Consider the following 17,264-nt stretch of genomic DNA (forward strand, 5'->3'; position numbering starts at 1 on the left):
ACAGCTTATCACATCTCGGAGTCACTTGTGACGCCCACCGGCGTTGCATGAGCTGTGGCCATTGTCGTTCCCAGCCGCCTGCGCAGAAGAGCAATCAGAGCATGCTTTCCCTAATCAGTGATGTAGGTAAGATGCTATTTTTGGGGTGACCATCACTAGATTTACAAAAGCCACACATCCAACCCACGTAATGAGGAAGCAGATTGAAGTCAAAGGAGCCAAGTGGCACACAGGTCACTTGGCCAGCAGGGCCCAGCCTCCAGTATCCCTAATGGCTGTGAGCTGGAGGTCAGGATCCAAACTGAACAGGAAGGTGGGAAGAGGGGCTGCCTGGGGACCTGAGATCTCACTGCAGACTCCTGCTGTTAGTAAAAACATAACAGATACGTGTTTTAGATGATGTGGCGAGGAAGCACACCGAGAGGAAACTAGCACTAAGGCAGCCTGAAGGAATGGAACGGGGTCAAATACCTATTGTTCAGGAGCCTGGCAGGAAGTGGGAGAGGTGCCCTGCCCTGGGAGGGAGAGCCCTCCACGGGCCTCCAATGGCTCCAGCATGATTCGCAGGTGGGGGGTGTGGGCTCTCTCAGTGCTCTCCCCCCTTCTGCTTACTGCATTCAGAAACTATATGCTTTTTGTACGTACCCACTTAGTAACACTGGTAAAAGAGTTTCAGGATAAACAGGACATGCGTTTTGTTTTTTTGTAGTCAAATTTTTAAAAATAGTCATTTCTTTTATAGGTAAAAAATACGTTTCTAGTAATGAATACACAACGGCCTAGCCTCAACTTCTATGTGAAATAAAAAATACTAACAAGTGTCAAGAATGCTGCCCACTTTATCTACCGCGGTTTTCTGGTTTCTTTCGGGCAGTGGTTCGGAGGTTCTGAGTTAAATGAGCTCGACTGACCTTTCCCCTGGCTTCTTGGCTTCTTTGCAATTGTGTGTGCTGTGAATGGGAAGGTAGGCCGTACAGGGCCGGAAGCTCTGGGATCTGCACTTGGCAGAGAACATGGCAAAGGCTCAGGGCCGCTCCCTGTGCTCTGATCCTTCTCCTCTTCCTTCCCCGGGGCTCTTCCTCCACTGGTTTTCTTCACTTTCTTTATTACGGCAGCTTCTTTTATTCTTTTCTCTCTAGCTTATAAAGATCTCTGAAAGCAATCCACCTGTCCTTCCTAAGGCCTACCAGGTAACCAGTGGCGCCACATCATCCCTGTCTTATAGATGGGCAGCGAGTGGAGAGAGCAGGTGTGAGCACCTGGCACATGTGCTCTAGCGCATGTGCAGGTTAGAGTGTTAGTAATACCGGGCGCTCTCTGGAACCAGATGAGTGAAGTGGGATTGTCATTAACCGTCCTTTGGGCAGCTTTTTCCTTTTCGTACAGAAACATCGGTCGTGAGAGATGTGACAGTGAGACACAGTTGAGAAAATGGACTATTTTTTTTTTAATGGACTATTTTCTTAAAGACTGACCACACACATGCATGTTGGTAACTCAGTATTTTTTTTTGACATCGGATTTCAATCTCCTTTATTTGCATACTAGTGAAAACTGACCTCTCACGGTGAACAACTGCATGCTAGTTCAACTGATCCCCCTTTCATTCTCCACTTGAAGTCCAACTCTTGCTTTGTCATAACAGAAGGAAGTAAGTCCAACTCTTGCTTTGCCCCTTGAGAGCAAAATGGGGATGTGTGCACATGGAGGATCGTGGGTGGGTTCTCCTTATGTCATGGTTTGTATGGCAACATTTGGTTTGGTAAATAGGGTAGAAAAGGGTAAGAAGAGGGAAGAGGGTCTCATAAAAGAAATGCGAGTGCATTTCAGTGCCCCAGGTGGTTGGAGCTGCGGAGCTGGTGACCCTGCGCATGCACTGCCGGCCAGGTGTCAGGGTCTAGAATCCGAGGGTGGGAAGGAAGTTCAGGCACCACCCAGCCAGCCCCTCCCAGGGTCTGTCTAAGGAAAGGTGTCGGGAGCTTGGGTGGATGGATGGACGGGCACTCGTGTTTTCAGACCCAGATGCTTAGTACTTGGTGTAAACTCGGGATCTGTGAATCACTGCTTTTTCAGTCTGAGGAGTGTCAGAAGCAATTCCGTTTCATGCGTAAGTTTCCTCTGCACAGCATTTTCAGTCTTGGTTGTAATTATGACGAGGGCAGTTTCCATCTGTCACCCCACCGAAGCCCAGAGCGCTCACTGCACAGCTGGGCTTGGGGTGACTGTGCCAGCAGGGCTCTGGGAGGCGTCACTTACCCTTCATGGCATTTCTTCACCTGTAGTTTACCTACAGGTGATATAGGTGAGACATCAAGACAGTGATGAGGCCAGGGCGAAATGGTGCGCTTGTAACCACCCAATCTGAAAGTCCTCTGTATTATACAGAGAACTCCAGCATAATAGACACTCAGAAGTAGCCTTCAGTGTAAGGATTTAAGGATGGGCAGGAGAAGGCTTAGGTGTTGGACACCAAGGACCCTCAACAGAGAACTTTCTCGGCTTCCAAATTAAAAGCAATGCTCTAGGATAAATGGAATGATAACAATAACAGTAATCGATACTTAATTTTATAGCGCAATGAGCCATGTTAGTTTTCCAAGTGAATATAATAGACCTTATTTACTTTCTTAACAAATAGTGGGTTTTCTCCTTCACTGTAAAACTGAGATCTGTCATTTGTGTTACCTCAATTATCAAAACATTAACATCTTTAAAACTAGTGGGCTTCCATGGAGAGGTGTAAATTTCTGTAAACCAAGGTGAACTCTTCTCGAGCAGTAAGTCAGCGGCAAATGAGGTAAGTCAGAGGCATGGCTGTGGATGCCAGCTGCTGGGTTAGTTTTTGATGGCCATGGTCCAGAGCAGCGGATGGTCCGTTTCCACGGTCACGACACCAGATCCATCATAGGTATTGGAAGTACTGACCAGTGTTCCAAAACCAAGCATGTTATTTGCTATAAGAAAACAATAAAACAAAATGTTTACTGAGAGGCAACCTTTTCTCCAGTGTGGAAGAACTTTGTCAACAGTTACCAAAAAGCAGTGAAGCACGCGGAAACACAGGCTGTGGGATTTTAAAACTGAAAGTTTCCATAACTTGCCATAACCACTTTTCAGGGAGTGGGTTATTGGTTTTTAACTATTCTGGGATATATGCCATTCTCATACAAAATTTCATTAAATTTTTTTATTATTTTTTCATTACTGATTGTAAAATCAAAACCCATTTTGCACTGTGCTACTTCCTTGCCTGAGTGAAATTATAATTTTTCTGGGTGATTCAGAATTAACATTTTACATAAGTTATTAAACGCTATAAACATGCAGTTTTAGCTTCAAGTCTGAATGATATGGGGCGGAAAGCTAATTACTCCAAAAAAGTATGGGATTTTGGTTATATTTTTCTCATAAATTAAGAAAAGCCAAAATGAGCAAGGCCTGCTTTCTGTAAAATTAATAGGAACTCAAAGGTCGAAGCAGATTTCCCACTGTGTCATCTGGAGAGATCCATAAGCCCAGCTGTAAAATGAGGGCAACAGATGAGATAGTCTTCTAACTATTTAATTATCAAAATAAAGGCTTAGGAGTTAAGTGATAGAATTTACTTACCAATGACATATATATGTAGGTATGTATATATTCTAACAGGTTAGCTGGAGTTAATGCCAAGGCATTAGGGCAGTAAGTCAGATAACCTCACTTTGCTTGTGTAACTGCAGTTCATCAACATGACTCCAAACTCATGACTGTCCTATAGACATTCCATGAGAACCAATATTATTCTCTTTGCTAAAATTCAGAGAGAAAAATAAACGGAGCGTTTTTCCTTTAAACAAAAAGTCACACTGCTTTGGGGGAAATAACTCAGTTATAATGTTCACTTCCCACTAGAGGGAGCTTGTTATCTTTCTGAGGAAATCTTGAAGAGGCAATTTAAAAATTCAGAAATAGTATTACTGGATACTGTATGATTAGTATTACCAGTTAACACAGTTTATTTATTAAATCTCAAATTACTTATTTTTCAGAGCTGTCCATGCCTTTACTAATGCAAACACAAAGTAATAAGGTAAAACTATACAAAAATACGGAGTGGATCTCATGTGACAATCACCCTGATTTTATATATATATATATATATATATATATATATATGTCAGTCTAAGAAGCTCTTGCCTCTTCAGTAATTTGGCACTTTTTTGAGATGAAGTTTCTAAATGATGCTACTGTGCACATATGTTTATAAATCTAGACATGATGATGTGGAGAGTGGGTTAGGGTGGTGGTCATGGACTCATGACAAAGTCTGTTTGGGATCTGTTGGAGAAAGGCCTTGGCTCCCTGAAGAGCGACCTTGCCTGGAATCAGGTGCACACCAGGTACCTCCAGACCTCGGGCCCAGGCCTAGGGTTTCAAGGCTTTCCCAATGGCCAAAAAGGGAAAAGTTGGGGAACAGTTTGAGCACTGCAAACCATTTTATTCATAAAGACAAGTTTGGATGCTTTAGCGGACCTGCCACCTGTACAGTGGAAATGCCCCAGAGAAGAACAATGTATGCATAACTGCCTGAATTTGACACAATGCATTTTAAGATTCTGGAAACTGATTAGATTAAATCCTGGTTTTTACATAAGCTCAAAGGACAAGGGCACAAAATTATGTCTCTAGTTTGTAGTTGCATATAAATTCCTTTCTGCTTTTCTGAAGGTAGACTATCAATTTCAGATCATTAGGGCTAGACACTTAGGTTTCCCTAAGGCATGAATTCTTTTTTTTTTTTTTTTTTAAGGCATGAATTCTTAATGGAGAAAGAATGAATATAGTTTTTATCTCATCATGAGAGGTTCCCTTCCCATGACCTGGTTCAACCCTAGTTACTTCCCAAAGGCTCCACCTCCCGATACCACCATCTTGGGGGTTACGGCTTCCACATATGACTTCTAGGGGACACATGGAGTCTGTAGCAGTACGGTCAGAAATAATGAAAGGTCACAATTAAATACTTTCTAGTCTCCAACTTTACGGAGATTACAATAGTAAGATAGAAGACTAAGATGAATAAGATGAAATACAAAAATCATAAGTTTTAATTCAGTATGTCACTACAATTATTTTGGAGTATATTCCTTCAAGTCAAAGAATCATGCTTTTCAAGCAAACTGTAAAGTTTTCCTTATAAGAAAAAAATATTTTTTTGAGGAAAATACTTGGAATTATGATTAAACTCCCCCTAACCCAAATGTTGGAGGGTCAATCATGAAGCAAAATAACAAGATTGGCAGACAGACAACTTCCCACAGATTATTTTCTTCCTGTTCTATTGAGCTATATTGATGCACAGCATAATGGCTTGACATACGTATATACTAGGAAATGATTATTTGGTAATGATTATTTAGTAAATTTGGTTAGCATGTATTACAATTTTTTCCCTCCTTGTGATGAGAACTTTTGGAATCTTTTCTTACCAACTTTTGAATATTCCATAAGGCATTGTTAACTACACTTATGTTGTACATGATATGCTCAGTACTTCTATATTTTAGAACTAGATGTTTGTATCCACCTTCACCCAACTCCCCGCTACCCCTGTGCCCCTGGCAACAAACTACCTGAGGTTTTCTGTGAGGTTGTTATTTTTGGATTCTACATATAAGTGAGATCATACAGTATTCGTTTTCTTTTCTGTCTGACTCACTTCACTTACATAATGCCCTAAAAATTCATGTTGCAAATGGCAGGATTTCCTCCTTCCTATGGCAGAATAATACTCCAGTGGGGTGTGCGTGTGTGTGTATGTATGTATATACCCCAACTTCTTTATCAATTCATCCACTGATGGACACTGAGGTTGTTTCCATTTCTTGGCTCCTGTGAATAATGCTTGCTAGGGAACATGGTGTGCAGATATCTCTTCAACATAATGTTTTCATTTCCTTCAGATATGTTCCCAGAAGTGGAATTGCTGGATCATAGTGTTGTTCTAGTTTTATTTTTTTTGGTGGTGGTGGTGGGGGGGGGGGGGACTCCATGCTGTTTTCCAAAGTGGCTGTACCAATTTACATTCCCATCAACAGCATACAAGGTTTCTCTTTTCTCTAAGACCATGCCAGCATCAGTTACCTTTTGTTTTTTTGATGATAGCCATCCTACAAGGCTTAAGGTGAGATAGCTCCTTGTAGTTTTGAATTGTATTTCTCTAATGATGAATGATGTTGAGCACCTTTTCATCACCTGTTGGTTATTTGAATATCTTCTTTGGAAAAATGTCTTCAGGTACTTTGGCCATTTTTCTGCCGGATTATTTGCTTTTTCTTCTTTTCACTAATGAATTTTATGAGTTCTTTATGTATTTTAGATATTAACCCCTTATCAGATGGTATACAGCTTGCAAAGATTTTTTGATCCTTGTCAAAAACAGGTTCATTTTTTTGGTTGTTGCTTTTGTTGTGTTAGTTTGATGCACTTGTTTATTTTTTAATCTGTGGTTTGTGCTTTAGGTGTCCTATCAAAAGGCAATTTTTTCCCTTAGGTTTTTTTTTTTTTTTTTTTCTAGGAGTTTCATGGCTTCAGGTTTCATGTTTAAGTCTTTATTCCATTTGGGTTAATTTTTGTGACTGGTTTAACAAAAGAGTCCAGTTTCATTCTTTCACCTGTGGATATCCAATTTTCTCATTACTACTTATTGAAGAGATGGTCTTTTCTCAATTGCATATTTTTGGATCCCTTGTCAAATATTAGTTTATTCCATCAGTGGGGGGTTAATTTGGGCTCTAGATTATGTTTCATTGGCTTAGATGTATAATTTTTATGCCAGTAACATACTATTTTGATTACTACAGCATCATAATATAGTTTTAAATCAGGAACTGTGATGCCTCCAGCTTTGTTCTTTCTCAGAATTACTTTAGCTATTCAGGGTCTTTGGTGGTTCCATACAAATGTTAGGTTTTTTTGTTTTGTTTTGTTTTTTGCTTTTGTAAAAAAAAAAAAATGCCTTTAGAATCTTGTTAGGGATTGCAATAAATCTATAGATGGATCTGGATAGTTTGATAGTATGGAGATTTAAATAGTATGGACATTTTAATCATTAATTATTCCAATCCATGAACATGGGGTATCTTTCTATTTGTGTCTTATTCAATTTCTTTCATTAATATCTTGTAGTTTTCAGTGTAGAGATCTTTGACCTCTGGGTAAATTCATTCCTAATTATTTTATTGTTTTTGGTGTTATTACAAATGGGATCATTTCTTTTTTTTTTTTTTTTTAGGTAACTTAGTGTTAGTATATAGAAGCACTACTGATTTTTGTATGTTAATTTTGTAACTTGTACCTTTGCTGAATTTGTTGATTTTTCTTTTGGTGGAGGTGTTAGGATTTTCTACATATAAAATCATATCATCTGCAAATAGAGAGTTTTGTTTCTTCTCTTCCACTTCTGATGCCTTTTATTTTGCCTAAGTACTCTGGCTAGGACTTCCAGTATGGTGTTGAATAGGAGTGGTGACAGTTGGCACCCCTGTCTCCTTCCTGATCTTATAGGGAAGGCTCTTAGACTTTCATCATAAGGATGATGTTAGCTGTGGGCTTGTTATATATGGCCTTTATTATATGGAGGGGGCATATTCTATGTATTAGTTAGGAGTTTTTATCATGAATAGATTTTGAATTTTGTCAAATACTTTTTCTGCATCTATCGAGATGATCATGATCACTTTTCTTTTATTCTATTAATGTGATGTACCACATTTACAGATTTGTATAAATGTTGAACCATCCTTGCATCCCAGAGATAAATCCTACTTGATTATGGTGAATAATCCTTCTAATATGCTGTTGAGTTTAATTTGCTAGTAACTTTGTTGAAAATGTTTGCATCTGTACTTATCAGGGATACTAGCCTGTAGTTATCTTGTCATGTCCTTATCTAGCTTTGGTATTAGGTTACCGCTGGCCTTGTAAAAGGAATTGGGAATGTTTCTATCACCTCGATTTTTTGGAAGAGTCTGAAAAGGATTCGTACTAATTCTTTTTTTTTTATGATTTTATTTATTTATTCATGAGAGAGAGAGAGAGAGAGACAGGCAGAGACACAGGCAGAGGGAGAAGCAGGCTCCATTCAGGGAGCCCGATGTGGGACTCAATCCCGGGACTCCAGGATCATGCCCTGGGCCAGAGGCAGGCGCTAAACCGTTGAGCCACCCAGGTGTCCCGGTACTAATTCTTCTTTAAATGTTTGGTAAAATGCAGAGTGATGCCATCTGGTACATCACTGGGAGACTTTTCATTACTGATTCAAGCTCCGTATTAGTAATTCACCTGTTCAGATTTTCTACTTCTTCTTGACTCAGCCTTGGTAGGGTATACGTTTCTAAGATTTTTTCCATTTCTTTGCAGTTGTCTGGTTTGTTGGTGTAGTTTTCATAGTAGCTTCATACAATCTTTTGTATTTTGGTGATTTTATAGTTGTAATCTTTTTCATTTATAAATTTTGTTGATTTGAGTACTCTCCTTTATGTTGGTTAGTCTACATAAAGGTGTCAACTTTATCTTTTCATAGAACCAACTCTTAGTTTTTTTTTAAAATGGTCTTTTCTGTATTTCACTTTCTAATCTGTATTTCCTCTGCAAGCTTTGAGCTTAGTTTGTTCTTCTTTTTCTAATTCCATAGGTGTAAAGATAGGTTGTTTATTTGAAATCTGTTTTCTTGATGTGTGCCTTATAGCTATGAACTTCTCTTTTAGAAGTGCTTTTTTTGTATCCTATAAGTTTTGGTATATTGTGTTTCCAGGTACTCTTTCTTTTGAAATTCTTCTCTGATCTACTAGCTATTCAGGAGAATGCTATTTAATTTCTATGTATTCATTAATTTTTCCTCCAGTTATTGATCTTTAGTTTTATGCCAGTGTGGGCAGAGAGGATAATTGGTATGATTTCAATATTCTTGAATTTACTAAAACTTTTTTTGTGGCCTAATAGAGGATCCTAAAAAAATGTTCCATGTACTGACGACTGTGTTGCCTGCCCAGTGCAACTGTAGGATGGCTTCACAGTTGCCTGGATTTGTTGGTCAGGTTTCCTAGACAGTTAGGATTACTACTATTCTCAGAAATAGGCATGGTTATGAATTAGTTTCCCTGATTGGGCAGAGCAGCAGAACAGGGGCTAAGGCCAGCATAGCTTGTTGTTTGGGGACCCAAATCAGGCAGGACTGTGCACCATCTCTGGCCAGATGGAGTCACCAGCTTTGTTCTGCTGATGGGCAGAGCCACAGGCTATGTTCACAGCTCATGTGCCACCGTAAGCAGGGCTGCAGGATGGGCTACCTGGCTTCCCCTGTTAGGTTCCTCGGTTAGGTGGGCAGAGGCTGTATTCAGCAGGGATCAGGGCTACAAGTTAGTTTCCCTGTTTAGGTGGAGTTGCTGTAGAGGCCCCAAGGCTGGCAAGGCTCTTTTCTGGAGGCCAAACAGGCTATGGTCTTGATCCTGCAGATGAGAAGGGGTGCTTGGCTGGGCTCTCCACTCCAGTGCTGCTGTAACTGGGATGGCAGGGTGGGCAATGCAGATTCCTGGGAGCTGTGGTTGGGTTTCCTGGTCAGTAGTGGATGGGACCGTAGATTAGTTTTGCTAAGTTGATTGGGGGCATCGAATAGGCCCCAGGGCCTGCAAGGCTCTTGTTTGGGGGAATTGGGTGGAATCGTGCTCCTTGGCCAAACAGGGTTACCATTCTGGCTCTGCAGACAGCCAGCACTGCTGGCCAAGTTCTTCACGTGAGTGCTACTGGGGTGAACAGCTTCACAGGGGCTCAGGCCAGGCTTCCTGTGCTGGGAGCTACACTCAGCAGTAGACAGTCCTACGAATTAGCTGTCCCGCTCAAGAAGGTCTGGCTCCAAGGCTGGCATGACTCATTATTTATGGTCCCGAACCAGGCAGATCTGGGCCCCACCAAGTTCCTGGTCAGCCTGGGGCACAATCTTGACTCTTTAGAGAAGCACAACCACTGGCTGAGATTTCTACTTCGATGCTGCTCTGAGTGGAAACTCGGTCTTCCAAGATTCAAATGTGGTTGCTATCGACTCTATTCCCCCCCCCCCTTTTAAAATCATGATCTGACCCCCAGCAATCAAGCTACACACTACCCCCCTGGATGTGAGATCCTGAGAAGTGATTCTCGGTACTGGGGAGCTAGATGTCCACCTCGCGCTCTCTTTCCTGCTGGAGACACTGCAGGCTCAGGGGTCCTCTTGGTGAAGTGTCATACTGCCCTGGGGGGAGCTGCTGCTCTCGGCCTTCTCGTGCAGTCCATCTCGGTCTCTGTGCTTTAGGCTTTAGAACCCTCATGTTCTAGGATTTTTATAGTGGTGTCTCATCCGTGGTAACTGTTGCTTTCTTGTGAAGGGGACTGGACTTTTAGGAATGACCTATTTGCCATCTTGATGCCATCACTCTCTCAAAAATTACTTTTTCAGATCTACCCCCAGAGAACCTGTCCAAAACCTTGGCTGGCTTATCATTTAGATTCAATTCCACATTTAGACAACTGAGATGTGATTCTTCCCCCTCCGCTCTTTGTTGTTAGAGAGTAGAACTAACTATGATTCTTAGATAACCAGTTATTCAAGTCAAGTCTTGTTTTAACTAGAGATAAGAGTAAAAGTTACAGCTTTGTGTGAAATTATAGGAAACCATATCACACGTGGCAAACATAACGTAAAATTGCTTGCTCTGTCTGAATGTGGAAGTGCAGCGTTTGCTTCAAAGCTAGTGTCATCAGTTGTCTTAAGGGCAACTGTGGTCTCACGACAACCGTAGTGGCCAACGAGGGCTGCTTACGTTACCCTTCCTTCCAATGAAATGTAACAGCAGATATATTAGGGAACACAGAAGCACAGCCTAACTTTTGGGTTTTCATATTTTAGAAAATTAGAAGTACTTAAAAAGAAGAGAAACATTAACATAGATTTTATAATTTTCTTCCGTTATCTCACACTGTTTTCTTTCCCAAAGGTAAGGATGAGAGTTAGGCACTCAATATTCTGCTGCTTTTAATGATACCCTACTAGCTTTTGTCTAAAGCTGGAAAGACTGAGGATGCTACAGCAGAAGATGGCAAATTACTAGAATTTAAATTATCCAACCATTTTTTTGTGTGTTACACGAGGGTAGGTCAAGGTTTTCTTTCTCCACATTAATAGTATTTTAAAATGAAAAAGAGAGATTGGCATGGTTTGAATAATTCGCAGATGCCTTAGTTCAAGTGATTAGTTTATGGCCAGCTGGGAGGTACAATGAGATAAATTTTGCCAGGCTAGTAAATCACTTGCTTGATAGGTATTGGCCAAGGCTATCCTCTTTGCTGGACACTGGAGAAAGGACGTACTGACGTACATACAGTCATGCCCAGTGGACTAGACAAGTGTGGCCCAAGGGCTAATAATGATGGGGCCAGGATAGGTTGTATATTCAAGTAGGAAGTGAACTCTTGGGTGAGTGAGGAGCCACACAGATCCCCACAGGCCTGACTCCTTTACTGGCTTCCTAAGAATCTGATTATTTCGTAAAATAAATACGTGAATTATAAAGAAGGCAATGCCAACATTTCTTTTTCTTTCCTTTTTTTTTTTTAAGATTTTATTTATCCACTCATGAGAGACACACAGAGAGGCAGAGACACAGGCAAAGGAGAAGCAGCCCCCCAACGGGGAGCCCAATGTGGGACTCGATCCCAGGACCCCAGGATCATGACCCAAGCTGAAGGCAGATAGATGTTCAACCACTGAGCCACCCAGGCGTCCCAACGCCAACATTTCTTAAATAGATGAAATTGAGGGCGTAAGAGAAGGGAGTAAACGAGCTTTGCCTGGGAGATGCTGTGCAAGGAGGTGATGCTTGAGATGGAGTAATTCTCATTCATCTCAGATGTCACCTGAACACTTACAGTGCACACCACGTGCTCTGAGTATAGCAGGTTTTTATCTGCAATTTACAAATGAGGAAAATGAAATTCAGAGAAGTTAAATCCACAGGCTATGATGATGATAATGAAAGTTGTTAGACACATGTTGCCAAGGGAGGTTACGGCAATTCTTTGAAGAGCTTTGAAAAGAGAATTGAGGTTGCTCTGTTTCCCCTAAAGTCTGGAACTGTCAGCAGCCTGATGGACTAAGTGGGCAAAGCCGTGGAAGTGTGCAAACCACTCTAAGCCTTAAATGAATACCATGTATGCCACACAAATGTTTAATGAACCTACTTTGATGGATCTCAAGAGGTTCCCCAGCATTCTGGAACATTATGTTAAGCCCTGGGAGTGCAGTCAGATGTACTGGACATATCACCAACTATCTCAGACGTAATAGCACCGCCGCATGCTCTACCTTCATCATTTGTTCTCTTAAGATGCTTAGCCAATTTGGAGAAATGCCATATATTACAAAAATATGACATTTCATTAGCAGAAAAAGCAAACTATACTGCCTCTGAAACCAGCTCACTGGATTGGTCTTTACCATTTTAATTATTTGAACTACAGATTTACAACCGGTTTACAGACTTCTATTGGGCAAACCCTCAATTTTTAAAAATTGCTAATTTACCATTTCCTAATAAAAATATCCCTCCCAGAATTCCTATTTTAAAGTTGTTTCCTATAAAACAGCATTGATACTTATGGTGGTTGTTAAAAATTATCAAAGACTTAAGTATCAGTATTGCTTTTTTCACACTTTGTTGATGGCAGAAACTCAAACTAGTCCTAGTAGAGAGCTGCAGAATACATGCCTTTCATGTATATTTATTGGAATCTTAAAAAAAATATGAGTTGGAGAGCATGTGTCACAGAAATGTCCAATTATCTCTGTCAGCACTGTAATATCACAGGATCCACACATCGAAATTTTAATTTTCCAGTAGCCACATTAAAAAAGTAAAAACAGGTAAAATGTTTATATACACACACATTTGTTATTTTTGTTGAGATATAAGTGACAATGGTTTCAGATACACTATGTAAGGATTCAAAATATGTCTATATTGAGGAATGATCACCACAGTGTCAGTATGATGTCCATCACCACAGATGGTTACAAATATTTTTTTAATGTGATGAGAATTTTTAAGATGTACTCTCTTAGCAACCTTCAAATAAACAAGATAGTAACTATAATCAACATGCTGTACATTACATCCTCCTGATGACTTGTTTTGTAACTGGAAAATTCTATCTTTTGATCATCTACACCCATTTCTTCCACTCCTAGCCTCTGGCCACCATGAATCTGTTTTCTGTATTGAGGGGTTCTTTTAAGTAGCTACATATAAATGAGATTATAAGGTATTTGTCTTTCTCTGTCTTATTTTTCTTAGCATGATGCCCTCAAGATCTATCCATGTTGCTGCAAATGGCAGTATTTCTTTTCTATGGCTGAATAATATTCCATTGTGTGTATGTATGTACATACACATTTTCTTTATCCATTCATCCACCGATGGACACTTAAGTTCTTTCATTTCTTGGCAAGTATAAATAAGGCTGCAGTGAATATGCAGATGTATATATCTTTTCAAGTTAGTGTTTTTGTTTTCTTTGGATAAAACCCAGAAGTGGCACTGCTGGATCATATGAAGTTCTATTTTTAATTTTTGTAGGAACTCTATAGTGTTTTCCATAGTGGCTGCGCCAATTTGCATTCCCTCCAACAGTGCATAAGGGTTCCCTTTTCTTCACATCCTTGCCAATACCTGTTATTTCTTGTCGGTTTGATAATAGTCATTCTAACAAGTGTGAGGTGATACCTCACTGTGGTTATGATTTACACTCCCCCGATGATGAGGTTGAGCACCTTTTCATGTATCTGTTGGCCATTTGAAGATCTTCTTTGAAAAAGTTTAATCAACATTTTTTGTTATTAAATTTTATGAATATATATTTAGGATGTCCCTTATCCAGCATAGGATTTGCAAATATTTTCTTCCATTCAGTAGGCTGCCTTTTATTTTGTTGATAGTTTGATGCAGACCCACCTGTTTATTTTTAATTTTGTGGCTACCTTTGCTTTTTTGTTTCAAATCCAAAAAATCACTGCCAAGATTGATGGCAAGCTGCTTACCATCTCTGTTTTCTTCTAGATTTCAGATCTTATGTTTAAGTCTTTAATCTATTTTGAGATGATCTTTGTAAATGACACAGAATAGAGGAGGTCTAGCTTTCCCATTGCCATTTATTGAGGAGACTGTCCTTCTCCCCCTGGATATTCTTGGCTCCTTTATTTTAATGGGCTGTATATGCACAGATTCATTTCTGGGCTCAGAAACTCATCTGGATCCACTGGCCTGTGTCTCTTTTTACGCCAATAAAACACTGTTTGATTAATGTAGCTTGGTGTGATATAGGTTGAAATCAGGAAACAGGATGTCTCCAGGTGTGTTCTTTATCAAGATTGCTTTGGCTATTCAGAGTTGTCTGTGGTTTCATATAGATTTAGGTTTGTTCTATTTTTGTGAAAAATGCCATTGGAATTTTGGTAGGGATTTCACTGATTTATAGATTGATTTGGGTCATATGGACATTTTAAGACTATTCTTCCAATCCATGACCATAAATATCTTTCCATTTGTGTCTTTTTCATTGTTTTTCATCAAAGTATTATCATTTTCAGTATACAGGTCTTTTATCTCCTTGGTTAAATTTATTTGTATTCTTTTTTTTATTTATTTTTATTTGTATTCTTTTTGATGCAACTGTAAATGGGATTGTTTTTTTAATTTCTCTTTCTGATAGTTCACTATTAATGTATAGAAACCCAGTATATTTTTGGATATTGATTTTTTTTATCCTGCAACTTAACTGAATTCTTTTATTAAACAGTTTAAAAAAAAAAAGTCTTTAGGGTTTTCTCTATATAGTGTTATGTCATCTGCAAATATGACAGTTTTACTTCTTCCTTCCCACCGTAGATGGCTTTTATTTCTTGTTCCTGCCTAATAGCTCTGGCTAAGACTTCAGATGTTCTGTTGAAGAAAAGTGGTGAGAGTGGGCCACTTTATATTCATGTAATCTAGTATATCTAAAATATTGTCATTTTAACATGTCATCAATATAAGAAAAATTATTATTGAGATATTTTACATTCCTTTTTTATATACTAAGTTTGAAATCTGGTGTGTATTTACAGCTTCTCTCAGTTTGATCAGATCTATTTTAAGTGTTTAACAGCCACATGTGGCTACTGGTTACCGTATTGATTGAACAGTACAGATCTAGGTTACTGAAGCAGAAACCATACTTAATGAATTAGTTATCTGTTTTTCCAGGGAACATTATCATCAGACTGATTCATCTGCAGATATGTATTCAGAGAGTCTCAGGTTATAAAGGGACTATTAAATTCAAGTGAGCATAACAAGTCATTTCAAATTATTTCAGCTTATGACAGGAATAGATCAACACACACTTGGATATTTGGCATATGCTCAGCAGGAAGAAAGAGAGAGTCCTCTGCCCTTAAAGTTGAAGGCTGAAAAGATTACAAAACTAGACAATAAAAAATGCAGAACCTAAACAAACATAACAAAACTACCAATAGAATACATCCTGTGTTATAAAGGAACTTAATATGACAACTCCTGCCTGGACATACAGCAGATGGTCTTCTTACTCCTAGTCATTGCCTCTCCTCGCACTCCTCTAAATTCCCTAGCTGATCTGGCCGTTCCTGCCTGAAAGGATAAATGATGAAAATTCATTGCTCATCACCTTGCTACCTCCTACCCCAAACATTTTGGCCTGGCATTCAAGGCCCTTCCTCAAATGGCTATCTCCTCCCATTTAACCTACTTGCTAGCCACCCCATGCCACTTGCTGTTCCCTTAATAGATCAGGAACTTCCTAGTTCCATGAGAAGTTTTGATGTCTCCCCTCCTTCTGGAACATACCCATCTTTTCAGTCTGAAGTCCAATGTCCCCCTCCAGCCTGGATAGCTCTCTCTCATTCCTTACCCCTGGAGGCTGAATTAATAATACACACACCAGGAAGGACATGCAAATGTAGAGAAATGTTAACAGTTCTGAATCTCGAGGGAAAGTATAGAGATTTTGCCGTACTGTTCAATTTTTCTGTAAGTTTGAGGTTTTATTTTTCATTTTTAAAAGATTTTATTTATTTATTCATGAGACACACACACACAGAGGCAGAGACACAGACAGAGGGAGAAACAGGCTCCATGCAGGGAGCCCGACATGGGACTCGATCCCGGGTCTCCAGGTTCATGCCCTGGGCCGAAGGTGGCGCTAAACTGCTGAGCCACCCGGGGCTGCCGGGCTTTTTTTTGTTGTTGTTGTTGTTTTTAATATTAAAATTCAATGTTAAAATTTGGGAGGAAAGTTTAAAAAGACGAGAACTCGTGAAGGAAAGCACCTTCTTCTTATTCACATTTGCTTCCTCGAAAGCTGAACTAATGCTGTTAGGAGAATCAAATCAAGACATGCTCCTTGACTTGAAGTGTGTTTAAAATAAACCCAAATTGAAGAAAATGTGTGCCACATTTGGGAAGCAGGCAGCTAGCCTGTGGTATGTGCATGTTCAGCTGCTTGGAAGGGCCCCCAAAGGGACAGCAGGCACACAGCCTGGCACGGGGGGACAGGGTCTTCCTTCATCAACCTAACCAAAGCGCACCCAGGACAGCCTGTAGTTAACACTTCCTGATGGAATTTAAATTATGTCCAGTGCCTAGAAAAGTGGTCAGAGCGGACGTCTTCACTGTGAGAGCACGCCCTCCACTGAGCTTTCTTGTCGGAGGTTCGCTCTCCAAACCCTGACGGGCTGAAGTCTCCTCCCAAGGTGAGCTGTGGTCACCTCTCTGTCCTGACCACCAATCCTTTCTTGAACTCAAGTGTCTAAGGGCTATTCTAATTCTTCTTGAAAGTGGTTGCATTTATCTTCATCTCTCCAAAGTTGCATGTGTCCCTTGCCCTTGGATTCGGGCCGGAAGTCATTAGAAGGCCTCTGATGTTCAATTATTCTTCTGTCTCCACACTGCCTGTGTCTCCACTCAGCCTTCTGTCCCCAAAACAATTAGACCGAGAAAATGCCACAGTGTGGAGGAACCAAAGCTAATTATGCCAGTTAGAAAAGGTTTCCCAAGTGCTTTCAAATGTTCAGGCTTTTCTAAAATATGTTATTATTTTTCTTTGTTAACAAGAATTCCCTAATATATCATTATCATGTTCCACTCCCAGGGCCCATGCTGCAGTTAAAGCGCACATCA

General features: G+C 40.0%; 1 protein-coding gene across 2 annotated transcripts in view; it reads right to left on the reverse strand.

Annotated features, from left to right (window-relative positions):
- Positions 1–2,551: 2,551 nt before the first annotated feature.
- Positions 2,552–17,264, reverse strand: part of TPK1 (thiamin pyrophosphokinase 1) — a 325,016-nt gene continuing 310,303 nt past the window's right edge. For both annotated transcript variants that reach the window (XM_077850267.1, XM_077850269.1), the window contains one exon: positions 2,552–2,954. In XM_077850267.1, coding sequence (XP_077706393.1) covers positions 2,836–2,954 — 119 coding nt within the window. In that variant the 3' untranslated portion in view covers positions 2,552–2,835. The remainder of the gene's footprint in view (positions 2,955–17,264) is intronic.

The sequence above is a fragment of the Canis aureus genome, chromosome 15, assembly GCF_053574225.1.
Source record: "Canis aureus isolate CA01 chromosome 15, VMU_Caureus_v.1.0, whole genome shotgun sequence".
In the NCBI taxonomy this organism is placed as follows: domain Eukaryota; kingdom Metazoa; phylum Chordata; class Mammalia; order Carnivora; family Canidae; genus Canis; species Canis aureus.